General features: G+C 36.2%; 1 protein-coding gene across 1 annotated transcript; it reads right to left on the bottom strand.

Moving 5' to 3' along the window:
• Window positions 1-216: 216 nt before the first annotated feature.
• On the bottom strand, window positions 217-26893 carry LOC106869821 (selenoprotein N-like). The gene is made up of 8 exons (XM_014915711.3): window positions 26228-26893; window positions 19712-19822; window positions 18266-18627; window positions 10557-10708; window positions 9213-9451; window positions 7464-7673; window positions 6032-6195; window positions 217-2904 (listed from the first exon to the last, which is right to left on the bottom strand). The coding sequence occupies exons 1-8, from the start codon at window positions 26759-26761 to the stop codon at window positions 2814-2816; spliced, it is 1863 nt and encodes a 620-aa protein (XP_014771197.1). The 5' UTR covers window positions 26762-26893; the 3' UTR covers window positions 217-2813.
• Window positions 26894-27739: the final 846 nt, after the last annotated feature.

Genomic DNA, 27739 nt, shown 5'->3' with positions numbered 1-27739 from the left:
TATGAGGAATTTGATACAAAACACCAAGGTCAAAATTGAAGGTGTGCAATATATTGTGACAGAAAAATAAAGATAAATTATATTAATAATTGTTAGATAGAAAATAGGGGCTTATATTATATTCAAGAATACAATGTACATGAGTAAATGAAAATCAAAAGGATGTTAATGATTGTCACTCATTAGAGCTGTTAAATATAATGAACAAGGCAAAAACAAGAGATAACAAAATTTATTTATTTTTAATGGGATTACATAAGTGTTTCTTTGTCAGAATCTTTACAGTTAAAAAAAAAAAAAGAAAACTGAAAAAGGAAAACTTGACACTCTTTGTATAAACATTTCGTTTGAATTACGTTCAAGACACTTTTGGCAAATGAGAAGGATTGGCTGAGAATTTTACAGGTTTTATATTTTAAAATCAAATGCAGTGGGATGTGAACTTTTGATTTTTAATCCAGTGTAATATCAAGGTCAAGAAAGGAAGTTTCCCCAATCTACTGTATTCAAACAACAAATTCAAAGTGGTTCCAATATGTACAAACTCAAATATTGGTACCAAATATAATTTTGAACTTCTGGAAATGTAATGATGGAGTAATTTATCCCATGTTCTATTTAAATTTTCCTAATCCATTCATGAATTGGAACTTAACTAGGTAAGCCTCATTTAACTAGAAATGAAGGTCAGTGAGTGTGTATGCATGCAGGTGTAAGAGAGACAATTATATGGATTCTGGCCTAGTTGTGGGGTCAAACAGTTCACTTCACAACCATGTTTTATCAAACTTAACGCCCAAAGTGATGCGCACTTCAGGCAAGTGTATTTTACCATAATTTGGGGTTCACTGATAATTTCAGAGACAAATTTGCTTAATAGAAACTGTGTGGAAGCCCATTGTGTACAGGTATGTATGTATATATAAATATATACAATTTACTGGTGAAAATTTTTCAGTAGATATTTTAAATGAATTCCATATGAAAATTTACAGCTTGTATGTCCAAATGAGAAGTTTACAAATGTGCCCGACTATCCAATAATAGGATGTTTATATCCTGTCAGGAGTACTGCATGAGGTCTAGAACTAAGACATTTATCCCATTCAATCCTTATGTGAATAGGTATCATGATGTGGTACTCCTTGCTACAAATGACAGCAACACTGTATATTGATTGAGGTGGTCTGTATTAGGATCAATTAATCAACAGGTAAGTTTAATGAATGTGACAATTGCAGAATCTAATATTTTGGGATTTGCTTTCTATTTGAGTATGAAGAACAATGAGAGTTTTGTCAGATTGAAATACTGAGTTCCAAATCTCTCATGAAGATCCTTACAGAGTCCCAGGCTACAGAGAGAGAAGCAAAACCCTTTAAATAATGACTGAATTATGTATGTGAACTTTAACTATGTATGTAAGATAGTGTATGTTTGTATATTATTAACCACATCATGAAGACTGGGTCTTTGGATTCATTTGTGCCACATTTCTGGCAACAGCTGCTAGATTTCACTCACATCCAAGACTTGCCTTTAAATGCAGTTAAAAGCCTTGAAAGATAAAAGCTTTTAGCTATTTCTTTTGTGCCAGAATAAGAGTACAGTAATCCTTCGCCATATCACGGTTTATTATTTAAGCTTATGTTGATTCTTCCATGGTGTTGTTTTGCATTTATAATAAAATAAATATATACAAATTAGAAAAATAATTTTAAAAAATATACAGTACAGTACTGTTTCTACTTTTCAGATTTTCAAATATCATGGGGGGGCTTTTGAAATGTAACACCTGTGATAGTCATGGGATTACTGTATTTTAGTTACCAGCTTTTGTGTATGTGTAAGTAATGTACCTCAGTCAACAGGGTTACAAAGGTACCTTTGATCATTTCATCATAATATAATAGCGATTCAAGAAAGAATACACTGCTAGAAATAGCAACCAAACTTCCCTCAAATAATACCCTAATATCATTTTTAAAACAAACATGGGACATATTAGATAATTAAGTCTTAGATACACCATGTGAATAAAAGATGGAACAGTCAAAGTTTGAATGCCTTTGATCATTGCTAATGTGGGCCAAAATATCAACATAGCAAGGAAGTAGACTAGGTCAGAGGAAGTTCAGGGTTTTTTTTCCCCCCTTATCAAAAGAGACCCTGCAGAACTGATGTTAAGATATGAACTTCTAACCAGTAGCCTGGCATTTTACAAAATCAAAATAATTTGTGAGAGTATTGGAATGAATAAGATAGAGTGTGTCTGAGGGAAAGAATAACTCTATGCATTCGTATGTCTAAGTGTGACTGGTTGTTTATGTAGAGAAAATAAGACTGAAAGAGTATAACAGGTAAGTATGTGTGAGACAGATACGGTAACCAATGCTGCAGAATATATACATGTAAACAGATCTTTATTAAATTTATTTTAACTAGTTCAATATAAAACTTTGCAACAGTAAAAAAATTAACCTCAATCTTCTATTGAAGATGTACCTAAATATATAGCTAAGAGTTTGTTTCTCTTTCTCAGTTCAGTTGTGCACATCCAGTATGTACCCAGATTTCAGCATCAGGCACAAACTTACCATTTAAGGTTTTACATTGGTGCCATCATTCAGGTATCAACTGAGTGTGCATAACTAAATGTGTGCAGGTTTGGAAGAAATTTAACAAGTCATATCACAGAACTTGCTTTAGTTCTTAGCTGAATTCTATATAAAAATATATATTTCATATAATTAAAATAATAATGATATAAACATAACATAAATTTGTTAATCTGCAATTCCCGACTTTACAGGTTATAGGTTTGGTCTCGTACGGTACTTTAAACTACTTTGAAAACCTGTCTTCAAGAAATTTAAGTAAGCCACGGAGGTTGGGTTTTGAAACCTAGAGATAAAGAAAGAAAGATAAATTACTTAATAGTTATGTTTCCATACAATTTCCTCATAGTTAAAAAATTTACAATATAATGTAAATGAATCACAAACTGTTAATGAATTTAAATACATACATATATATGTAAAGATGGATGTATAATGACTGAATTACAATTTCCTCACAGAATTTACTACATACACTCACACACACATTATTATTTGAAAGATTTTGTCCTTCTGTTGTCAAGAACTTGGTTGAGTACATCAAAGACGTTTTGAGCTAAACATTTTAAGCAACAAATAGCAGTTCTGATTTCCATGGTTACATCAGATAGCAGTATAAAAGAAATTTTTCTTGAAATATCTAACTGCAACCTAAAATCTATATTATCACTAAAACTACATCTCAAAGACTTTTTTCATTGTTAGTTAATAAGACCCCCATTGCATATTTATTTTATTTTACAATAGTTGAAGAATGGCATCACTGAATACAAGAGTTTACTGTTTCAGATTGTAAGAATGACAAAAAAGTATCTGCCACTCGATACAGAATAAATAACTTAAGGGCTTCATTTGTAAGGAATTTTGTTTGTTTTTTTTTTGCTTCGCTTTCTCTCTGACATTTTATCTTTTGCTGACATTCATCAGTGAAAGATATACCTGCATATATATATATATATATATATATATATATATAAATTCCGAGTTCCTATTCTTACCTACCAAATTCTACTCACAAGCGTTACCCAACAGAGAGTGTAGCCTGAAGATAAGAGTGTTTCACTAGATTGAGTTGCTACTTCTCCACATTGAGAGGTCACACCTTTGGTACTACAGACACATGGTTAGAATGCTGCAGAAAAGAATCACAAAATAAATTCTTGAAACCAGGAGACCATGACCAAAATAGTTGGGCACTACATGGTGTAGACCATGACCAAGATAGTTGGGCACTACTTAAATATAGAGGTCCTGAACAGTGCACACTGGTTAGGGTTACCTTTCCTTTATATCATTACGTAGATGCGTCAGGGCCTCTGTATTTAAGTAGTACCATTAGCTGGATAATATCCCTGGTCTCGGTTGTGTGGGAATCCAGTAAGAAAGTTTAATAATGGTTGCTTCTGATAAGATTCTGTGGAGGAAGTGCCTGATGGCTCAACCTCCACAACCTTCCCAGGGATAGTGGAGAGTGAAAATGGATGAATGGTAACACTGACAAACACAAGACTATAGTTACCCAAGGTGTTATGCATACAATTGATTTCCAAAACTACATGTCATGAAGCAAACTTCTTAACCATACCAGAAAGAAACAAAGGCAGTTTTTGAACTCAGTATGAGATGGGATATAAGAAAAACTGAAAAACATTTTGTTCAGCAACCTACTAATTCTGCTGTCCACCACTGGCGATTACATTAACTGTGAGTTCTAAGATAGATATAAAGCCATTGCTTTTAATAATAATTATTATTTCTTTCATAGAACCAAAGCTTCAGATTTAAAGGGAAAGAACAGAGCCAATTATATCTACTCTAGTATTGAATAGATACTTAATTCCAGAAGAATGAAAACCACAAGACAAAGCTGGCTCCAATGGGATTTAAACACAACATAAAATTGTGTAGCTAAATACTGCAAAGCACTGTATTTGATGACATAGGAGAGGCACTTTTCTCTCAAAAGAAATATCTATAAAAAAAAAACCCCATCCCAGATCCTATTTGCAAAGTTTTACCTATATTACATACTTTAATATACTAAAAACTCGTTTCCTGCATATGTGCTGCTGAAATTGGGATGCATCTAATATACCTGTGCATCTTTTAAGCTATCAAATGTGGTATCCTTTGTGACACATAACTGATCAAGTCAAACATTGCTCCTTATAATAATGTCTAACACTGCCACTGCCTCTAATAATCATAATAACTATTTCATTTGTCACAAGGGTAATGGTAAGAGGATAAGGACAAAGCACAAAAATGGTGGTGGTTACACAGAATAATGAATAACAGAAAAGAAACATGGAAAACAACAGTATACAAAAAGGAATGAAATTGGATATTTGAATAGGGGATAGCTCCTTGGGGACAACCTGCAAACCCAACAGATCTGAGATTACCCTAACTGCCAAGGACAATTGCTCTTTCCCTACTATGTAATCCAATTTTGTGGAGGTGCAATGGCCCAGTGGCTTGGGCAGTGGACTCACGGTCATAGGATTGCGGTTTCGATTCCCAGATCGGGCGTTGTGAGTGTTTATTGAGTGAAAACACCTAAAGCTCCACGAGGCTCCAGCAAGGGGTGGTGGCGAACCCTGCTGTACTCTTCACCACAACTTTCTCTCACTCTTTCTTCCTGTTTCTGTTGTCTGTAATTCAAAGGGACAGCCTTGTCACACTGTGTCACGCTGAATATCTCCAAGAACTATGTTAAGGGTACACGTGTCTGTGGAGTGCTCAGCCACTTGCATGTTAATTTCATGAGCAGGCTGTTCCGTTGATCGGATCAACTGGAACCCTCGATGCCATAAGTGACGGAGTGCCAACAACAACAACAACAACAATCCAATTTATAGGTGTATACTGAAAGTAGGCTCATTTATTCAGGTCATAGTCATCAATTCCATTCCTAGTTCTACAACTTTATTGGAGGGCAGTATCACGTTCTTCAACCTTTCTTTTTTTCTCTAAGTGGAACTTGAAGAAACTGAGGGATTAAGTGAAGAGGAGAGTCTGTCCTGAGCCTTTTTCAAAAAAAAAAAAAAGACACCCATAGTTGTGTAGGTAGGAAGTCTGTTTCATAACAATATGACCTTGGGTGAAATCCCACTGTATAGCACCTCATGAAAGCCTTGGGTCAGCCAATACTTTGTGTATGGAATTTGGTAAGTAGAACTATACAGTATTTATGTGGTAGGGGACAGTGTCTGTATTTATGATGTGTCCTTTTATACCTCTGAACTTAGAGATTGATAAATAACAGATAAAATTCAACTACTGAAATTGATATACTTACAAAGTCCATGAAGACAATGCCCTGTCTAAGGAATGAAATCAGTAAGAGAATAACAGAAACTTAAGTGATTTATTGTACAAACAGTTGATAAAAAAGTTTTAAAATGCCATACCCTATATTCCAAAAGTCAGATGGAGCATCAAGGAGATCATTGGCATTTACTTTATTCAAGATAGTGCCATTGGGGAGAGATACCATCATCATGACAGGAAATTTATAATTCTCAAGGAACATAGTTGCAACTTTAGCAGCCTCGTCTTTGCCTTTCTTCAGATCCTGAAGTCACCAAATAAGAATAAAATAATTTTGATTAATCGTCATCATCATCATCATAAGGTGGATAACTTGTGTAGAGCAGTGGCTCTCAATCTAACAAAAACCATGCCCCATCCAAATTATTAGTGAAATTTCTGTCCCTCTTCCATTTCTGTTAATAAGAAGACAAAAATTAAACTTGTATCCATATAATTCTCTTTTCTTCACAATGGTAATGGCTAATTTAAAAAGTTGAAATCCATCTAAAATTTATTAAACATGGCAATTTGTCAGCCCAACTTTTCAATCCTTACAGCAACTACCCACATTTCCTTGAGAAACACTGGAGTAGAGCACAGCTCTATGGTCTGAATAATGTGTTTAATCCACTGTCCAAACTTGTATTTCTACTTAGTCTCTAAGTAACTGCCTGTTACTGTCTCTCTTCTGTTACTCCCTTCCCTATCAACCTCTCTTGTGCTAGTGCCACAATAAAATGCACCCAGTACATGCTGAAAAGTGGCTGGTGTTAGGAAAGACATCCGATCATAGAAACCACATTAAATGAAATGTAGAAGTAACTTGTGGTTTCCAACTTGTTTCAGAAGGTGCTAACTCCAAATAGGAACTGACTTGGTCTGTGACAACCTGTCTAGGTCATGCTAGTATAGAAAATTGATGGAAAGGTGTAATGACAAAATATTTGGTTGGTTGACAGAACAAAAATCTGTGTGAAATTCAAATACAAAAATATTTATTAATCATTAACAAAAATAAATGTCATAGCAACGATGGCAGAAAAAAAGATATTTCCACCTGAGTCAGTTTGTATGTATATCAGCAATGATAAATTAATGGCAGGAGTAATTGAATTCTGTAGCCAAAGTAAATGATGTAAGTCCCAGCAGCAATTGTTCTTGGCTGTTATTAGTCAGTTACCAGACGAACCATTTTTTTTTATACCCAATGGTCTGTCAAAGAATAAATGCCAAAGACAAAATCATTAACATTTTAATATGTAGTGTAAGCTTCTGCTGGATCTATTGTGTTTCAACAGTCAGCCCAGCTATTCATAAAAACAAGATTTTTAATGCATTTACCAAGGACATGAATTTCAGGTTCAATTCCTATGCAGTAATTTGGTATTTGGGACTCTACTGCTATTCCTGCTACAAAGGTAAAAATAGAAGTATGGTGATTTTTAACTACTAGCTGCAACTTCTGCCCAAAGTTAACCTAAAACAAGCTTTTGACAAGCAGAGAAGGAACTGAAATTGGCAACAACTTACCTCAAGATCAACAACAAGGCAAGAAGTACTGATAAAGTGCTCCTTAAGGAAAGACATAACGGGCGAACTCTGGAGAGCAGTCTCTCGCAGGGTTCGCCCTGAACCTCAGCAACTCTGATCATCTAGTACACCCCATAATACGATGGAGTGAACTAATTTCCGTTCAGCCTGGGCCTTTTTAAAGGCTGAAGTAAAGTTATAATAAGGGACCTGAAAATATAATTCCATATTTAGTAGAAATTCAACATACAGGTACAATACACACACAATATACATGCAAAAAACACTATATACACACACACACACAACACCTGCAATAGACACTACATACACAAAATCATATACACTTGACTCTACACACTACATACACTCTTCAAGTATTGAGTCATGTAGATTAGCTTCATCGTGCAGTTTCCACATGACAGGGAGAAGCCTCTACATGGTTGCTCAACTTGCTACAAATAGCAGTCCAATTTCCTTCAGATCACATCATACTATTTTAAATAAGGAAAGAACATGAGACAACATACTTTAAATAGATTGGATGGCCATTGCTGGAACACTCTTTGTCATAGGTTTGCATGAGCAGGATTAAAATAGGGATTAAATGATAATAATAATAATAATAAAGAATTTTTTACATGCTCACCTACATGTACAAACATATGCACACACAACTCAGAATGCATGTATTAACACAGAAACATCCTTTATATTGTGCACAATCATACGTCACTTTACGTAATACACACAACCACAGTCATTGTATTATAATCTATGTCGTTTTTAGCCCAAGTTTATGTTGTTTTTAGCCAAATTTTGGTTGGCAAAAATCAAAAGTATTCCAACTGTAACCATTCTGTCTTTTTTTTATTATCTTTCATTTATCTAATACCAGCTTAAAAGCTGCACTCCATGCAGCCTTTTAATCTAACTCCTGCAGAGGCCTAATTGGGTCTGAGGCCCAAAACTAAAGAGAGCTAAAGAACATGGCTATAATACATCCATAATGATTATATGCCCCAGTGGTGTGTGATCAGAGGTTAAGGAGAAATGAGAATTAATTCTGTAATGCAATCATTCTATTGTTCCAGTCCCAAGTTGAATTCCAACTGTTGGTCAATTTGTCCCAAAGTTTTCATCTCGACATAAAATTAACAAAGTTAATGTCATTTATCACACTCCTTGATCTCTGATATTATCTGACAAATGCCAACCAAGAAAGCATGAATTAGCCAAGCTTTACCTGCTAGAAATAGCAACCCAAATGCTTTTAAATCAAATCCCAATAATGGATGTTCAAGAACCAAATGAAGGGCAGATTTTTCAATCCTGGGATCATCCTGATTTCAAAAAGGTATAATATGTCTATATAGAGCAAATGTAAACTGAGATACAGGTGTCCCAGACAGACAGAATTTATATAGATAGACTTTGATATCTTATATTTTAAGATGATAGAGTATAATTTAAGGAAAATTTGACTGCTATTTCTATTATGTCAAGTGACTGTACAGAGGCTCTTATTGGTTCATTGGTCAAGCAGGCATGTAAAAGGCCCCTTTCTTATAATCTGCACAACTGCATTATGTAGGGTATATCTTAAAACAGTCACACTACGCGACATAAATATGCACACACAATGTATATAAACATACACATGGTCTTTTGCTTAGCAACATTTCCAATACAATATACAATGCAAAAAGTCAAACAAAAGAAATAAAATATTCTACTAAAATAACCTACTTCCTTAAAAGGAAACATTCTGGCTTCCATACTTTTCATTGCTTCTTCCATGGAGATTTCTTCCGTCCATGAAATAGATGATATTTCTTGGTTGTTAACCTCCTCATCAATACCTTCCACATCAATTTGGTCAGTGTGAACAGCAGATCTGCTGAGGGACTTCAGTTCCATTTTGGGTAGGAATCCAATGTTGACTTCCATATTGACTTCATCAGCCACATCTGTCAGCCATTCCATGTCTGAAAGACATACAGAGTTGTAAAACATGAAACGTTTGTATTGTAGGACGTTTTGCCTGTATGAGTATACAAGTTTGTGAAGGAGAGTGTGTGTATGTTTGTCTATGTATACATGGTGTGTTTGTATGTGTGCAAGCGTGTATATGTATGCATGTGCATTTGTATGTGTGTGTATGCATGAGTATTTTCTAAATCCTATTGCATCATAAGAACACTAAAAATGTTGGCTTGAGTATACCATCGTTGTCGTCTTCATTGTTTTAACATCCACATTTTCCATGCTTGTAGGAGTCAGATTTTCTATGGCTAGATGCCCTTCCTGTCACTAACCTTGGCTTGTATCCAGGTAAGATAATACTTCACCAAGGCTTTACATGTGTTCATGGAAGATTGAAAATGAAGGACTCTGCTTGAATGATAGTAACTCATTTATAAGTATTCTATGATGTGAAGACAAGGACACACACATATATATGCAACAGGTTTCTTTCAATTTCCATTTACCAAACCCACTCAAGGTTTTATTGACCCAGCACCATAGTATAAGACATTTTCTATGCTGTGAGACTGAATCCAAAACCACAGGGTCAAAAAGCAAACTCCTTATTCATACAGGTTTGGAACATTCTATCTTTATTCAAGCTATATTCATAGAAGAATTTGAAGAATCCAGTACTAGGAACTAATGAAACATTTGTTTATTATGTATGTAGTTCATTAATATATGAAATGATTAGAGCATCTTATCCTTGCATATACTGATAAACTGTCTCAGCTTACAGTTGCTAATAACAGTTAGGTGGGAGGAGATAGCATAGGTGTTTTGGCTACGGGCACAGTGCAGTATTGGTGACAGGAAAACAAACTATTTGAACTTTCAGCCAAGAAACCAATTTCCCCTTCAGTCTGGGTACCACTAATTCAAATGAGCAACATCCCACCAACAGGTTATACATTATTAAGATTGTATAAATGTAGTTTATTCACACACTAGTCTTCAAATAGCATCATAAACACACAGCGACACATACAAACACACATATGCACACCAGGCATATCAACTACAAAACATTAATACAATATATTTTCAATTATTTCTACTAACCAACATTGAGTTTATTGTGAGTTGGTACAGCAAGATGGAACTTCATGAGAGACGTAGCATTTTTGTTAATGATGAGATTGCCAAAGAAATATGCTGGAGTGAACCAAAATGGAAGATTTGGTCGTTCATTCAGCTGGAATTCTGCATGTATTCTGCATGAATTAAAGATGGAAATGAGAAGAAAGAATATATTAAATATGTAAATATGAAACTGAATACTGAGATTTTTGACATATACAATATTATACATTATAAGTTCTAATTTGAAATAGGAAAAAGAAGCTCACTTTTCTGTCTAAAATTGATGATTATATCTATCTATCTATCTATCTATCTATCTATCTACCTATCTATCTATCCACCTATCTATCTATCTACCTATCTATCCAGCTATCTATCTATCTACCTATCTATTTATCTATCTATCTATCTATCTATCTACAATTTGTTTTTCTTCCTCCCACCATCACAAGTCGCAAAGGACCTAACTAAGCAAAACAAATAATTTAAAAAATGCAATTTGAATCATCAAGTTCTAATTCCTAGTGTAATTATTTTGATTACATTACTGTTGTGCAAGAGTACAACACCCCTGGCAAGAATGGACTGGACCACTACATATAAATAGTAGCAGTCTGAGCAAGTGAGGTAGATTAACCTGGACGGTGAGCAAGTGTGGTTTCCGTTCGTTGACAAGATATTTCCCAGGTTCACCTCTTCTGGTGAACAGGAAAGCTGGATCAGGCATAGACCAAGGCTGGGAGCTTGGCAAACAGAGTGTTGACAGGAACTCGTGCTTCTCTCCTGAATGAGCATTGCCAGCAGAGTGGGTACCATTTTGGCATACTATAGAGGGTTGGTAGAGGGCAAGTGTAATGACGGCTTGGGGGAGACTGGGTTTCGATGAAAATCAGCTTGCCAACCTACATCAAAGGACTTTTGGCCTGGGACCTATGGACAACTTCCAGAAGTCCCTGGCTTGGTTGTGCTTTCGAAGTGCCTTGCCAGTCAGAATAAACTCACGGGGCATGGCGTCATGGTGTCACTTACATGCCCTCATTGTGAGCAGAGCAGCGAAACTGTACTGCATACTATCATACAATGTCCGAGTCTCTCAGACCTGTGCCACAGTTGGGAAGAGTACAGCTGTCAGCTGAATCAATTATTAAGATCATTCAGCTGTCTTCTCTAAAAGGAGAAGAGAAATTCTGTTTTCTAGCCATAATAACTATAGCGAAAGAGGCGATATGGAACGTGCATGGAAGAGGTATCACATCAGGCACCTTCGTCTCAGGGCTTTGGTTAACCTCGTTTTATATCACCTAAGAGGGAAAGCATGTCTGGAGAAGAAATGCCTGATGGCAAAAAAGTATGAAAGAAGATGAAAGAAAGTAGCCTGAATGTTGGGTATTTAAGTGCCTTATTAAACAGAGTAAAAAAAGCACAAAGTAAACGGTTCAATGCAGGAATGTGGTTGGTGGGGTCAAACCCATTCTGCGTCCAGTCATTTTTTGTTTCATTTTCATCCGTAATTATAATGTATTTATTCATATATATGTAATATCATTCAATAAGTCCCCAACCCCATTTGTCCCTTGTATTGTCCCCTCTTTGTTTAACCCTTGTGGTTTCAATAAAATCATCATGCTAGTTCTACAGTTCGTGCGTTGATAGTTCAAAGAGTTCAAAGTTTACAGTTAGAGTTAGCATGTTGGCTTGTTGGTTCTTAAAAGATTGTTATGTTCCATATGGTTACTACCATTTGTTTCAATTATATTGTTATCATATTGTTGATGTGTATTCATTTATCCATAAGGATACAACAATTACACATCCAGCATGTTCTACTCATATTTGCTCTTCACATGACATTTGATGTGAACATTGTACTTTAAAATATATATCCACTACGATTAGACATTATTTGTTATCATCCTCATTTTACATCAATTTTTTTACTGCTAGCATGAGTTAGATGAATATCACAGCACTTCACAAACGTTCATCAACTAGCAGTAAAAGAAACAACACAAAACCAGCACTTTTTTAATAGGGCAGGGGATACCCTTTCTATTACAAACCACTTTATGACATGCGATGCATTTTATCACACCACCAGCATTAGAAAAGTCATCTGTATCAGCACTAAACAGATCTCTCTACACTGTCAATGGTTTATTATCAGTTTTTGTCTTCCAAGACAGTTTGTCTTCTGTTAACTTGATCTTTTAAGTCTTTATGTACACCCTACTATGTTATTTCAGCAACAAACGTGGTCGATGCCAGCCCCTCTGGCTCCTGTACCGGTGGCATATAAAAAGCATACACTACACTCTCAGAGTGGTTGACGTTAGGAAGGGCATCCAGCTGCAGAAACACTGCCAGATCAGATTGGAGCCTGGTGTAGCCATCTGGCTTCCCAGACCTGAGTCGAGCTGTCCAACCCATACCAGATGGAAAATGGTCGTTAAACGATGATGATGATGAATCTAATCAAATTACAAGTTTAGAGACAATGAGAGCACTATGTACTAAAGAAGTCAAATTATTGGTGCTCATATGGCAGGTGCTAGCATAATGAAAACAGCCGAAATATTTGTTGTATCAAGAAGTACTGTCTTGAAAGTAATGACAGCCTTTGAGAAAGAGGGAAAAACCTCCTCATCGAAACAAAACTCTGGAAGGAAACCAGAACTTTCAGATAGGGACTGTCGGACTCTGACACAAATTGTTAGAAAGGATCACAAAAGTACAGCTCCCAAAATTACTGCAGATCTTAATGACCACCTCAAGAACACAGTTTCCACAAAAACTGTTTGTTGGGAGCTGCACAAAGCTGGATTTCATGGGAGGGCTGTAATCAGAAAACCATTACTTTCAAGAACAAATGTTGCAAAGCATTTATAGCGGAGTAAAAACCTACAGAATTGGTCCCTAAAGCAGTAGAAAAATATTATTTTCTCGGACGAGTCATCCTTTACCTTATTTCCGACCACTGGCCGAGTATATGTGTGGAGACAGCCAAAAGAAGCATTTGACCCAGACTGCCTTCTTCCAACTGTTAAACATGGAGGAGGATCTGTGATGACCGGGGTGGGGGGGGCTATATCTTGGGAATCTGCTGGTTCAACGGTTTCTCTTCATGGCAGAATCAACAGTCAAGACTATTTAAGCATTTTATCTGATCAAATTCATCTTATGGTTGCAGAACTGTTTCCAGAGGGAAACACAGTCTTTCAGGATGATAATGCACCAATTCACACAGCTAAATGGTATAAGGAACATTCTAGTGAAGTTGAACATCTGGCTACCACAGTCCCCAGATCTCAATATTATTGAACAAATATGCTGCATTTTAGAACAACAAGTAAGGAGTAGATATCCTCCACCATCATCACCACAAGAACTGGAGACTATTTTAGCTGAAGAATGGACAAAAATTCCTTTGTAAACAATTTAAACTTTGTACAAGTCCATCATAGAATTCAAGCTGTAATTACTGCCAAAGGCAGTCCTACCCCATATTAAAATAAATTTGTTTGAAATTTTAAGGTATTTCCATTGGTCCAGTAGTTAGGGCAGTGGATTCGCAGTCATAGGATCGCGGTTTCGATTCCCAAACCGGGCGTTGTGAGTGTTTATTGAGCGAAAACACCTAAAGCTCCACAAGGCTCCGGCAGGGGATGGTGGCAAACCCTGCTGTACTCTTTCACCACAACTTTCTCTCACTCTTACTTCCTGTTTCTGTTGTGCCTGTAATTCAAAGGGTCAGCCTTGTTGCACTGTGGCATGCTAAATATCCCTGAGAACTACGTTATGGGTACACGTGTCTGTGGAGTGCTCAGCCACTTGCACGTTAATTTCATGAGCAGGCTGTTCCGTTGATCGGATCAACTGGAACCCTCGACGCCGTAAGCGATGGAGTGCCAATAACATATATATAGATAGATAGATATAGATATCATGGATGTCGTCTGGGAAACTAAAAGGTGAAAGGTGTAAGTAGCAAATGTAAAGTTTCAGCTTTTTATAATAAACTAATTATATATATATTTCTCTGTCTCAGTCAGTTGTTTCATTTACACACCTATACCTAGCACAGAACAATCTCATGAGAAGATTATTGTTAGGTATTGCCATAATGAGTAGTAATGATGGGAAACAGGACATCCTGTTCCCATATCCTGTTACTTCAATATCCATGCATATAATATCCATCTACAGTCACTTTTTATATAATCTTGATTATGATTTGCATAATCACAATGATTATAAACATTTTGAAAACACATGTAATTGTCATGGGAATGTCTGAGTATCAGACAGTCCACGTAAGCTCTGGTCGAAGCAGACTTGATGGGCAAGTGTCTTGATGTTAAATCCAGGACACTCCTGTTGATGGTTCTAGTATAGACAGGAAATACTGAGAGAGTTTTGATGAGAAAGGGTAGTTTATAATATCAACCCAAGTACATGAGTGGTACTTATTTCAACAACCCTGACAATGAAATGCAAAATCAACCTCGGCTAAATTTGAATTCAGCATGTGAAGGGCTATAACTAAATATTATAAGATGTTCTAAAGGGCTATACCTAAATACTAAGGCACTTTGTCACATGTTCTAAAACAGCACTTCTTAAACTTTTTTCATTCACGACCCAATTTTTCATCACAAGATTTTTCACAACCCTAGGTATTAAATATGCGTTTGTGAAATCTATAATATAAATTGGACATGGGCGATCGTTATATTCTTTCTTGTCTTCAGGTTCACAGCCAAACAGCTGGGTAGATTCGCGTGAAAAATGGCACACAAGTGGAGACGGATGCATAGATTGGAATGTGGTTTGTATTTTTTTCCTAACCCCGATAGTTACCAAGAAAATTGATTAAAACTTTTTCTAATGGAAATCCCCTGCTTATTCCACAATTAAAACAACCAGTTGCTCACACAGTCGGCATATACCATTTCGCTAGCAACAAGGAGAGTACAGGATGACAGTCAGCCAAAACTTTCGCTATGCTGTCTCTCTTCTTTCACCTCTTTGTGGGGTTAATAATCTTAATCTTTAGTTACAGTTTTTCATTCAAACTACATAATAGGCAGAATTACACACACACACACACACACACACATATCTTCTTTCAATTTCTGCTCTCTGCAAATAAAATTTTTACGGATACAATTGCTTACAAAAATAGGGATTAATGTATAATTTCTTTCTATGTTCATAATTAAATCAATGTTTTAATGATTAAACAGAGGTCCAATAGAATAGCTCTCAGAAACAGACTACGTACAAATTCATTCTTCACAACTCCTGAAGCTGTTTTCTGACAAGGGGGTGGGAGTCAGAAAATTTTCATACAGCTAGAGGCTCCAATTGAAACAGGGGACCCGAAATGATAAGGTTGAGAAATGCTGTTATAGATTATGCCTAACTGAAAACGATCACAGCCACATCATCCAAACAGACTGGGTGAAACCGGGCTTAGCTGCTACTAACATATAAACTGAAATTCAAGTGTTTGAATTTAATTTTCGTGATCCCAGCATTTCACTTCGCGACCCCAAATGTGGTCATGGCCCATAGTTTAAAAAGCACTGTCCTAAAATTCTGATAATAACAAAACAAAGAAAAATAATAATGATAGCTATTGGTTTCAAATCTTGGCACACAGCCAGCAATTCCGTGGGAAGGGGTCAGTTAGTTTTATCAACCTCAGTGCTTGATTGGTACTTATTGTATCAACCCCTTGGTGGCATTTTCAACTCAGACTGCAAAGCTGGAAGAAATGCTGCTAAGCATTTTGTCCAGTGCAGTAACAATTCTGCTAGCTCGCTCTTTCAATAGTGATAGATATTAATTTCAAATTTTGGCACAAGGCCAGCAATTGCAGGAGAGAAAGTAAGTCAATTACATCGACCCAAGTACTCAACTGACACTTATTTTATCGACCCCCACCAAAAGGATGAAAGGTAAAGTTGACGTTGGTGCAGGCCCGTTGCCAGACTTTGGTACCTGGGAGTGCTTCAGAATATATTGGGTTGGCACAAATTTGTATTGCAGGAAGATTTTTGTAAATTGTATTTTCTAAATCTGAGGGTGCCCCAATGAATAGTGAGGGAACAGTGCAGTCCAGTGCCCCTCACCTCTTTAGTGACAGGCATGCTTTGGTGGAATTTGAACTCAGAACATACAGATGGATGAAATTCCACTAAGAATTTGGCCTGGTGTGCTAATGATTCTGCCAGTTTGTCACTTTGGTAGTGATAGATATTGAGAAATATAATCTCAATGAAAATCTGAGTGGCTGATTAATCTGAATAGATTAACATAGATTAGGAAACAAATCATGACTTATTTCAGATTATCAAACAGATCATGTACAACTACGAGTGCAAAAATTATTACTTAAATCTCTGTGGTTTATGCCTGATGATAAGAAAGACATTTTATGTTTAACCCATAAAGTGCTGGGATTTGCACTTACATAGCATGGACTGCTAAGCACATTTTATGACAATAAGACTACTATGCACACATAAAAAACAACAAAATGGTTAAAATATCTTCTTAGTGTATAATGGTGGCAAGTTCTACATCATCTGAAAAGTCATTAGTTGAACTATTAGTCCTCTTGCATTCTGGTGGGTACCAGAGCCTTTGAGTAACATTAGAACCCAACAAACACCCATAAGTTAAATGTATCTATCTGGGCCATGATTGTGGCCTGTTGACCTGTGCGTGACAGCCACGATTGTGGCCCATCATGCTTTATGCGTTAACATACATCAGTAAAATAATGTTGGACTGAACCTGTGATTTCTAAGCAATTTTTAACTTGTAACATTTACTTCTTGTAACTCTTATTCTTCATGATAAAGGCATAAACATCACAACATCTTTTCTCCAGCATAAATTTGGAGGTTATGCAATGAATGCAAGTTTTCCTAATGTGTTCTATCTTCTATATTTTACTTGTTTCAACCATTGGACAGTGGTCATACTGGGGCACTACCTTGAAGGGTTTTAATTAAACAAATGAAGCCCAGTACTTGTTTTTGACTCTGGTACTTATTATATCAGTCTCTTTTACCAGACTGCTATGTTACAGAGATATAAACAAACACCAGTTGTCAAGTGATTGTGGAGGAACATACACACACACACATATAAGGTAGTGCTCCAGCATGACCAGAAACACAGCCCAGATCCTTGCAATAGGGTGGTCCCTGCTAAAGACACTACATATGGAGTGTAGTGTTAAATCCAGAAATGGATTAAATCCACCACCCGAGACCAGCAACAGCTCTGGTGACTTTCACAGTTTTCATAGGGAAAATTTCACTCACATGCATGATTACACCAAGGCTCTCATAGATGATATGTGCTCAAACAAATTTCTCAACCACATAGTCATGCCTTCATTTACAGAATAGGATTGAGTCAATCAGTTAAATGTGGTCTTCAAACAAAATAGCAATTTAAATATATTTCAAAGAACATACTACACTCTCTGAGTGGTTGGCGTTAGGAAGGGCATCCAGCTGTAGAAACTCTGCCAAATCAGACTGGAGCCTGGTGTTGCCATCCGGTTTCACCAGTCCTCAGTCAAATCGTCCAACCCATGCTAGCATGGAAAGCGGACGTTAAACGATGATGATGATGATGATGATGATAAGATATTACATGTTATCTCTTACCTAAAAGCTATGTCCACCAACTCAGAATTGTATGCTCTAATGCAAGCCACAGCTCCCTGTGGTTCAAAACGTGACAGGAGAAATGGGCGCGGGTGAAACATAGAAAGGAGACTGTGGAAAATAGCTTGGTTGTCTGTAAATAGAGATGGAAAATATCTGTTGCTGCTTGGCATTTGTCCAGTAATGTACTGGAATCTACTGCCTTCCCACAGCGTGTAGACTTTACCCACAGAGTTCATGAAATCTGGGTTGGTTGGCAGAAAAGGTTTGAAGTGTTTAGCAGAATATATCATGAGATTCTTGGCTGGTTTTTGCCATTCTTTGAGTCCAGCAAAACAGTTCTGAGTTTCCATAACCTGTTCCTAAATTTAAAAAAAAAAAAAAAAAAAAAAAAAGGAAGGGAAATAATAATCATACTTTCAAATATTGACACAAAACAAGGCAGCAATCTGGCAGAATTGTTAGCATGCTGAGCAAAATGCTTAGCAGCATTTCATCTGTCCTAATATTCTGAGATCAAATTCTCTCAGGGTCAAATTTGCTAGTCATCCTTTCGGGGTTGGTAAAATAAGTATGAGTTGAACACTGGCGTCAATTTGACTCAGTTCCACCTCCAAACTTGCTGGCCTTGTGCCTAAATTTGAAACCAATATTGACACACAAAACCATGTATCTTTAGCAGAAGTGGTTTATATCGTTTAATTGACTCTTAGGACTTGAAAATTCATCATGCAAAATTGTAAATTTCTTTCAAATCAGTATTTATAATTATTTATTTATCCCACATGTTAGTTTGAATAAAAAGAAGCGCTTAACTGAAGTTTCCATAATCAAAGGTATCATTCAATGAATAATCAGCCCAATTCATTTTGGTGCGAGGGGACAGATGACAATATCAACCACAATACTTAACTGGTTCTTTTGACAAGATTCATGTGAATTCAGTACAATGAGTAAAGATATTTTAATTAATAATAATTCCATGTATGGGGAGAAGAAATAATAATAGCTTAATCACCAAGAAAGATGGGGAAGACAACTCTGAAATGTTAACTGATTAAAAATAGAATGTAAGCAATGCAATGAAGAGCAAATCTAATCTTTGCCTTAGAATGGTAATTTGTTTTGGTTTTATTAGATCACCTCAGAATCAGAATTAGCATGGGCAACTTCCAATGACTGACACCAATAACAGAATGTGTGTGTGTGTGTGTGTGTGGTGCATGTGAAAGAAAGAGAGAGTGAATGCATGTGTGTGTAAGAAAATATTATGTATCGTGTGAGTATGTGTGTGTGTGTGTACTGGTTTACATATAGAAAGAGTGTATCTAAGGACAACTAATTAAAAGGTGAGATAATTGTTTCAAAAATTTAAGCATTATTCAGATATTCAAGCCCCTCAAGCAATACCCGTATGCAAACATCTGCAAACTGAAAGATACTTACACCTTCCTCAATAATCTTCTTCATGGAAGAAGGTGTAAGAGGAACGAAGCTGGCCTCCATTACGAATGCTTCATCTTCAACATCAAACTGGAAATTATACTCGAATGGAACCTGGAGAAGGAAATAAGAGAAACAAAAACCAAAATGAAGGCGTGCAAGAATGTTGCATTAGCAACAGGGTAACTTGTGGTCAAACATGATAAGCCCCTGCATAGTATACAATTACAGAATATTGAGTTTATCTGAATAATTGGTCTTTTTACCTTTTACTTGTTTCAGTCATTGGACTGCAGCCATGCTGGAGCATAGCCTTGAAAAGTTTGCTCAAGCAAATCAACTCCAATACTTATTTTCTTTTGAGCCTGGTAATTACTCTATCAGTCTCTTTTATTGATCTACTAAGTTATGGGGATGTAAACCAACCAATACAGGTCGTCAAGTGGTGGTGGGGGCAACAACAAACACAAAGACACACATACATACATTATATATGTATATATGTATATATATATATATATATATATATACCAACACGGTCACTACTACTACTACAACCAACAAAAAATGCTCCCACGTGGACTATGTTGACATCAGTACGGAACAATTATGAACTTTTCATTTAATTTCATTTTTTTAAAATATATATTTTTGATAAGGTTTGTTTTTTCAAGAACCGAAACATGTTAAAAATATCTCTGACAAAATTATAAATTAAAATTCATTTTTTATATATTGGCGTTTTCAAACTTCTTTTTTATAAATATAAATATATATATATATATATATATATATATATATATATATATATATATGGGTTTCTTTCAGTTTCCATCTACCAAATCCATTTACAAGGCTTTGGTTGGCCTACAGCTATAGAAGATACTAGCCCAAGGTGCCACAGTGTGGGACTGATCTTAAGACCACATTGTTGGGAAACAAGCTACAGAACCACACAACCATGCCTATGTAAATATACTCATTTTTTTTAATGCCAACTCGTGTACAATATTGTATGCCTGTTGAGAGAGTTTCTCTTCACTACATAGCTAGGTACAAAGTTCCACAAACATGCTGGAATAATTAAAATAGTGTTATTCATTGATATAGTCCTTTCTTTATCTCATTTGTTTATAATTAGATTCTATTATGCACACTGAATTAAATATCATAGTACTAACACACACACACAAAACAATCATTATTATCATTACTGTTTTGTTGTTTACTTTTCCATGCTTGGCATGGATCAGATGAGAATACATTGAGGTAGAGTTTTCTACAGCCAGATACTCTTCCTTATGTTAACCCCTATCTATTTCCAAGTATGACAATACCCATCCAGTCTATTATCTAGTACATACAAATCACAGTATGTGTATATTGACTAATGCATACATTTCCACAGTTCTCAACTGATTTTCACCAAATTTTACATGCACATTACTTATGTCCCAAGGATGGTCATGTACTACAACATTTTGCCCAGAACTCCTGCATAAATGGACAAACCAGGAAAAATGGTGGTTTACATGGGTTTTTCTCTAATTTGTTGTATGTACATAGTTTTTTTGTATGTAGGGTCTTCCATACTTTTTTAATCTATATGGTTGTATATTGGCATGAGAGAATATTTTTTAGTGGTTTTTCACATTTTCTTTTATTTATCATTTATTTTTATGTTGTAATTGTGCATTATTACTTGGTTAGAGAATATTATAAAAGTGAAAGGATTTTGTCTATTTATTTATTTCGACTGTCCACCTGTGACGGTGACTAGGAACATTGTACATGATGAATGTCCAATACCAAACAATATTAATCTCCATATTTAAACTGCATTAAACTTCAGCAAGCTTACTTTTACCTATTTTGAGTTACTTGAAAGGTGATGTTCCCTTCCCTCTATTCTATTTGTTGATACCTTTGTTTATCTACCAATGCGTTGTTTCACTTTAAGGATGCTTATTTACCCATCCATTATGATATTTCAAACGTGACATCTTTTCACTGTGAACTGCTAAAGATTCAAAGCAGTATTCGTTAACTGAAGTCAAACTCTTCAGGTCTTCATTTTTCGTTACCTGAAGTCAATTGCAGAGTGGTCGTACTCTGTAAGCACATAGCAAATACATTTCTTTAACTCTACTTTTTCAAGTAGGTATTATATTGCCATTTTTGAACATACCAATCATACTTCTCTCTAATAAAAAAAATAGCTCCTTTTGTTGTTGAGTAAAATAAACTTGCAGAGGGGAAGTTTCAACCTCTTCCTTCAATTTCCTTACACCATTTATGTGGCTGTTTCTGACAAGAAATTTTGCCTTCATGTAAAACAATTATATTTTGTAATCTTTATCCATAATCTACTCCCAAAACCCTTCAGTAGCATATGGACAAGGACAGCTGTGTAAAGAAGTGCTGATCTCTAACTGTGGAAGAAATCTGTAGTAGAGGTAGACACGTGACGAGGTGGTGAAGCATGATCTTTGAACTTTGGGCCTCACAGAGGCAATGACTAGTGACCGAAACCTTTAGTGATATGCTCTGCTTGAGGAGACCTGTCAAGCCATGGGAAATCATAGTCCTGGCTGATGCTGGTGTCACGTAACTGGCAACTGTGCCAGTGGATCATAATTGGATCTTTTGAGTGTTGGGTCACATGGAGGCAAATTAGCAGATGCTGGTGGTACATGAAAAACTCCTTTCAAGTGTTGTGCCTTAAGGAGGCAACGACTGAGACCTTTGGCATTATGTTGTGCTTGAGAAGAAGACCCATCAAGCTAAGTGAAATTGCAGTCATGGCAGATACCAGTGTCGCACAAATGGCACCCATGCTGGCGGCACATAAAAGCACCCGTTACACTCTCAGAGTGATTGGCATTAGGAAGAACATCCAGCCATATAAACCATGCCAAATCAGACTAGAGTCTGGTGCAGCCCCTCAGCTTGCCAGCCCTGGTCAAATAGTCCAACCCATGCTAGCGTGGACAGTGGATGCTAAATGATGATGATGATGATGATGATATATGTATTATATATACATACACACACACACATTCATACATAGACATGTATGTATATAAAGCATATGCACATATATATGCATGTGCATGTATTACAGACATGACTGTATTCAAGTTTGATTTTTTTTTATCAAGGATTTTTTATATTTATTTATTTGTCCTTTATGTTTAGTTTGAAACAATGGTGTTCCTAAAATTTGTCCGTTTCAAGATCTTCACAATCCCACTAGTGTTAATGAACTAATGGATTTAGAAGAAATTTGTAAATTAGGCATGAGGCTATTCATATCTGCCTCTTTTACTTAATTCAAACTTTAGATGAAAGGATGAAGGTAAAGTCAAACTAGGCTGGAGTTGAACTCAAAAGAGAAGGGGCATAACTAAATATCAGATGATCTAACAACCCTGCCATCTCATAATAATCCTAATAATTATCAGATTAAATAATGTGGTGTTCAAATTTACAATACACATTAACATATTTTGTTTGTTGCTGTTAGCATCAAGTCAGCTGTGAATCAGTAGATCTACAATCAAGGCTTTCCAACCATAGCTACTTCATTTTCTTTTCAGATGATAAAGTGTGATTTGAGGGAGAATTAGCTGCTATTCAAAACTGTCAGTTTCTTTTATTTGTGTGAGTATATTCAAGTAGGAATATATTCATACATTACAAGTGTATGTATGCCTGCATGCACAGCACCACACACACACACACACACACTCACACACACACACACACACACACACACTCACACACACACACACAAGCTTTCGTACATGTTCCAAGCCTCTTTCACCTATACAGAAAAAAACAAAGAAACGCCCTACTTTCTTTTTAAAATAACTTGTTTTCCTTCTCAGCTACCTAAAACAGTCACTATTCATTATTAACAAACAACACCAAAAATTACACACCCTCTATAATTTTCCTAAAACCTAAGGCAACTCCTAAATATATACACAATAGAATGAATAAAAGTCACATTTACAATAAGACTTTTTTCCCACTATGTTATCACTACAGGAACAGAAACATTGTTTAGAACTGCAACAATGGATTTCTACAAATGGTGGGGTGAGGAATAATATTAAGATATTGTTGGCAGTAGCTGAAAGAACCAGTAGAGACCTGGACAAAATGCCTTGAGGTATTTAGTTACATCACTTTAACCCTTTAGCATTCAGATTCCTCTGTCAAATGTAATGTTTATTTATTCACACTGTTTTGGATTAATCATGCATCATCTTGTAGCTTCAAGATTTTGATGATGTGGTTGTTTATTTTTACAATGACATTGTAGAGTAAGTGTGAGAAGCCTGACATGACTAGTTTGAACATAAAACAGGTAGAATATTTGAGATGGATATAACTGATTTAAATACTAAAGGGCTAAAGTTTGAATTTAAATCACAGAAATCAGTTTTGCCTTGTTTTCATAGGCTCCATAAAATAAGTGTAATTCAATCGATTTAATCCATCAACCAGTTTAACACCACTAAACGGATTTCCACCTGATTGCAAATATTTGGTTCAGGGCTCCAGCAAGTCAAAGGATAATCTAAGAGGTATAGTTCTTCATCCCCTCCCTCCAGAAGTCTTGGAAGTGGATAAATGCCACAAAATATTCATGGCTGCTACATGTTCATTTCCTCTGAATAAACCAAAAAATATTCTTTTTTTGAAGTATTAAGGCGAATTTAATCAGCCATGATTCCTTTGAAATATTTAATCATCATCATCGTTTAACGTCCGCTTTCCATGCTAGCATGGGTTGGACGATTTGAATGAGGGTCGGTGAAACCAGATGGCTACACCAGGCTCCAATCTGATCTGGCAGAGTTTCTACAGCTGGATGCCCTTCCTAACACCAACCACTCCAAGAGTGTAGTGGGTGCTTTTACGTGCCACTGGCACGAGGGCTAGTCAGGCAACGGCCACACTCAAAATGGTGTTTTTTACGTGTCACCTGCACAGGAGCCAGTCCAGCGGCACTGGAAACAGCCTCACTAGAATGTTTTTTCACATGCCACCGGCACAAGTGCCAGTAAGGCGACACTGGTAACGATCACACTCAAATGGTGCTATTTACATGATGCTTTTTAGGTAGCACTAGCAAGGTCACCAAATAATTTGCAAGGCAAGATCCTTCAACTGATCATCTTGTAGTAACGCCTTGTCTCGTGCGCATGCATAGTCATCAATATCCAAGTTTGGCGCCCTGATTCTTTCTCTTTTCCCGGCCAGGCGGCTATGAGCATGGACGTGTCAAGCTGTCTCTCCATCATTCCAACTCTGGGGACCGCCCACATCAACATTCCAACGTCTCAGCAACCATGCTCTCTCACAGAAAGAGTCTCAGCAACCAAGATTAAAGCTGCCTATTTCCCTCCATAAATAAATATTGTTGTGTTGATAGTTTGGAGTTCTGCGTTACATTGTTACTTAGAATTTAATATAGGAAAGCGGGTGTACACCTAATACTGTATAACCACCTTCCTATAATCTAAAAATACACACACACATTGGATAGGGTGAACTAAGGATTTTTTTTACTGCTAGCCACACACAGTCATCATGGCTGGAAAGTCTTTCATGATATATCTATCACTAGTAAAGCAGTAAAAAAAGATTATACATGGTCGCTGGAACTGCTAGAACTAGCAGCCAAATTTTCTTCACACTACACTATCTTGAAAAAAAGTAACAATACATCAAGGAGAGTATTCCAAGGTAAGCTACGCCTGAAAACTAGATGGTATGTTCATAGCTGAAATGTCTATGACTCTAAGTCAACTGGATAAGTGCTGAGCTCAGAATAAACACCAGCAAACGTGATCTGTATTAAGATTTGAACACATATCTATGCCCCTTAATCTCACAACAGTTTCAGAGTTAACACTCATATTTCTGTTGTTTTAATCCTCAGATCAAATTTGAAATAAGTTTCAGTTAAACATCACCGTCATATATGTGTGTGTGTGTGTACACACATACACACAGGTAAACTACAAGGTTAAAAAATCTAATATAGGCACAAACTAGAAATTATAGGAGGGTGGTAGTCGATTATATTGTTCCCAGTATTTGAACGTTATTTATTTTATCGACCCTAAAAAAAAAAGAAAAGAAAAGTTGAGCTAGACGTGATTTGAACTCAGACTGTAAAGATCCAGAAAAAGTACCGTAAAACATTCTGTTTGATGCTAAGGCTTTTTATATATAACCCACAACCTAATGATTAAGAGATTACTATCACATTTAATAATGCTACTGAATTTAGAGATAAGTACAACTTTTATCAACCTTGGATATTTGAGAAGACATCATTATTACCGGCAGTTGATTAAATATCTAAATGTCTTGCTTAGATTCGTCGTTAAAGTTCTATCGTGCCGAGCCATGTTGTTTGAATGAGATAGTGTGTGTGTGTCTACTGGGGGGTGCATTAAGTATACGTGATGTATAGGAAGAGTATAATATTCTACTTACCCTGACGTCAATTAATCTGTGGGTAATCGGAATAAATTCATTTAAAGACAAATAACCGTCTTCGTCCAAGTCATATTGGTCGAACAACTTCAGTCCCGCCTCTCCTACGCTGGCCAGAAGTTCTTGCTTGGCATTTTCGTAGTTCAATTTGTCAATTGATTTCTTGTACAAAATAGCAACTACAGCAACAATGATGCTAAACCAAAACAACCAGGATTTCATATATTTCATGCAGTTAAAAAATTTCATTTTTATTTTTGAATCGCCAGTCTTTTTGCCTTTTTTATTTTGCATTCGTTGGCCTTTTGTGACATCGTTGCGGTTCGAACTCGAGTTGGTATTTACATCTCTAGAAAAGTTATCGGAATTCCGATAAGAAGACGAAGCAGCTTCGTTTGATTTCTTCGGTGAACTCTTGTTTTTCTGTCGGTTCCTTGATTCAGAATATTTGGGACTCGATGGAATCGACTTATTACCTGACTTGGCAGGAGACCGAGTAACGACGGAACCAGAAGGCCCCGTCGTACTGGCCATCGTTAACTTCGCTAATGCAGTTAACAGGCGCACCTCTTACATTATATACTCACGCTAAGTATCGGAATTTGTAACACTGCGAAATAACAGCATAATAATTAGAAATAAATAAACAAATAAACGGTGACTAGGAAGATACAGTGGAAGTTAAAGTGGGGGCGGAGACAGTCGGGAGAGAGAAGGGGGAAAGGAAAACAGAGTGAGTGAGAAAACAAGAGAAAAGAGAGAAAGAAAAGGATAAACCTAAAGAAGAGGTAGAAGATGAGTGTTAGAGAGAATGAATGTTAACATAGAGAGAGGAAATGATATTTATCATTTCCTCTCTCTATGTTATGGCAAATGTAATGGGCAAATAACTCTAACAACAAAATTTTGGTTTACTTCTCTTTATGTGATATGTCGTTACTAAGGCCAAATAGATCTCTGATCGAGCAGACTTATGATCGAAAGCCTTCTAGCTGTGACTATTCCATCTCTTTCCCAGAAACAATGCACCCTGAACTACATCATCTAGGCGGTACGTTGCTAGTTAGGAGATTTAGCTGCTATTTCTAGTAGATCGAGCGTCCACGTACAGGCCTCCTCTGATTTGTTTATGTGGTTGGTCATTTATGTATACGTAACGAAGTATGTATGCACTTAAATATATATATATATATATATATATATATATATATATATATATACTTTATATATACAGTGTACACTGTATGTATTTATATGAATAATATATAGTCTATTGACTAGTTTTTTTTTTCTCGTTAGACCACTGGAAGCAAAAAGAATTTCTAAAATTTTTTTGTTACCCTGAGATTTATTTATAATATATATAGATAGACAGATAGATAATGAGAAGTTTAGTTCACTTGTGATCTACACCAATAGGTACGCTGACTCAGTGTTATAGTTGGTCGTCCTCTAGGTTCCAAGTTCACAGCTGAGGCTGGATTTAGGGATCCGAATAAATGAATGTACAAA

Source organism: Octopus bimaculoides, chromosome 6 (assembly GCF_046866305.1).
Source record: "Octopus bimaculoides isolate indiv1 chromosome 6, ASM4686630v1, whole genome shotgun sequence".
Classification (NCBI taxonomy): Eukaryota; Metazoa; Mollusca; class Cephalopoda; order Octopoda; family Octopodidae; genus Octopus; species Octopus bimaculoides.
This window is presented reverse-complemented; position numbering and strand designations above follow the sequence as displayed.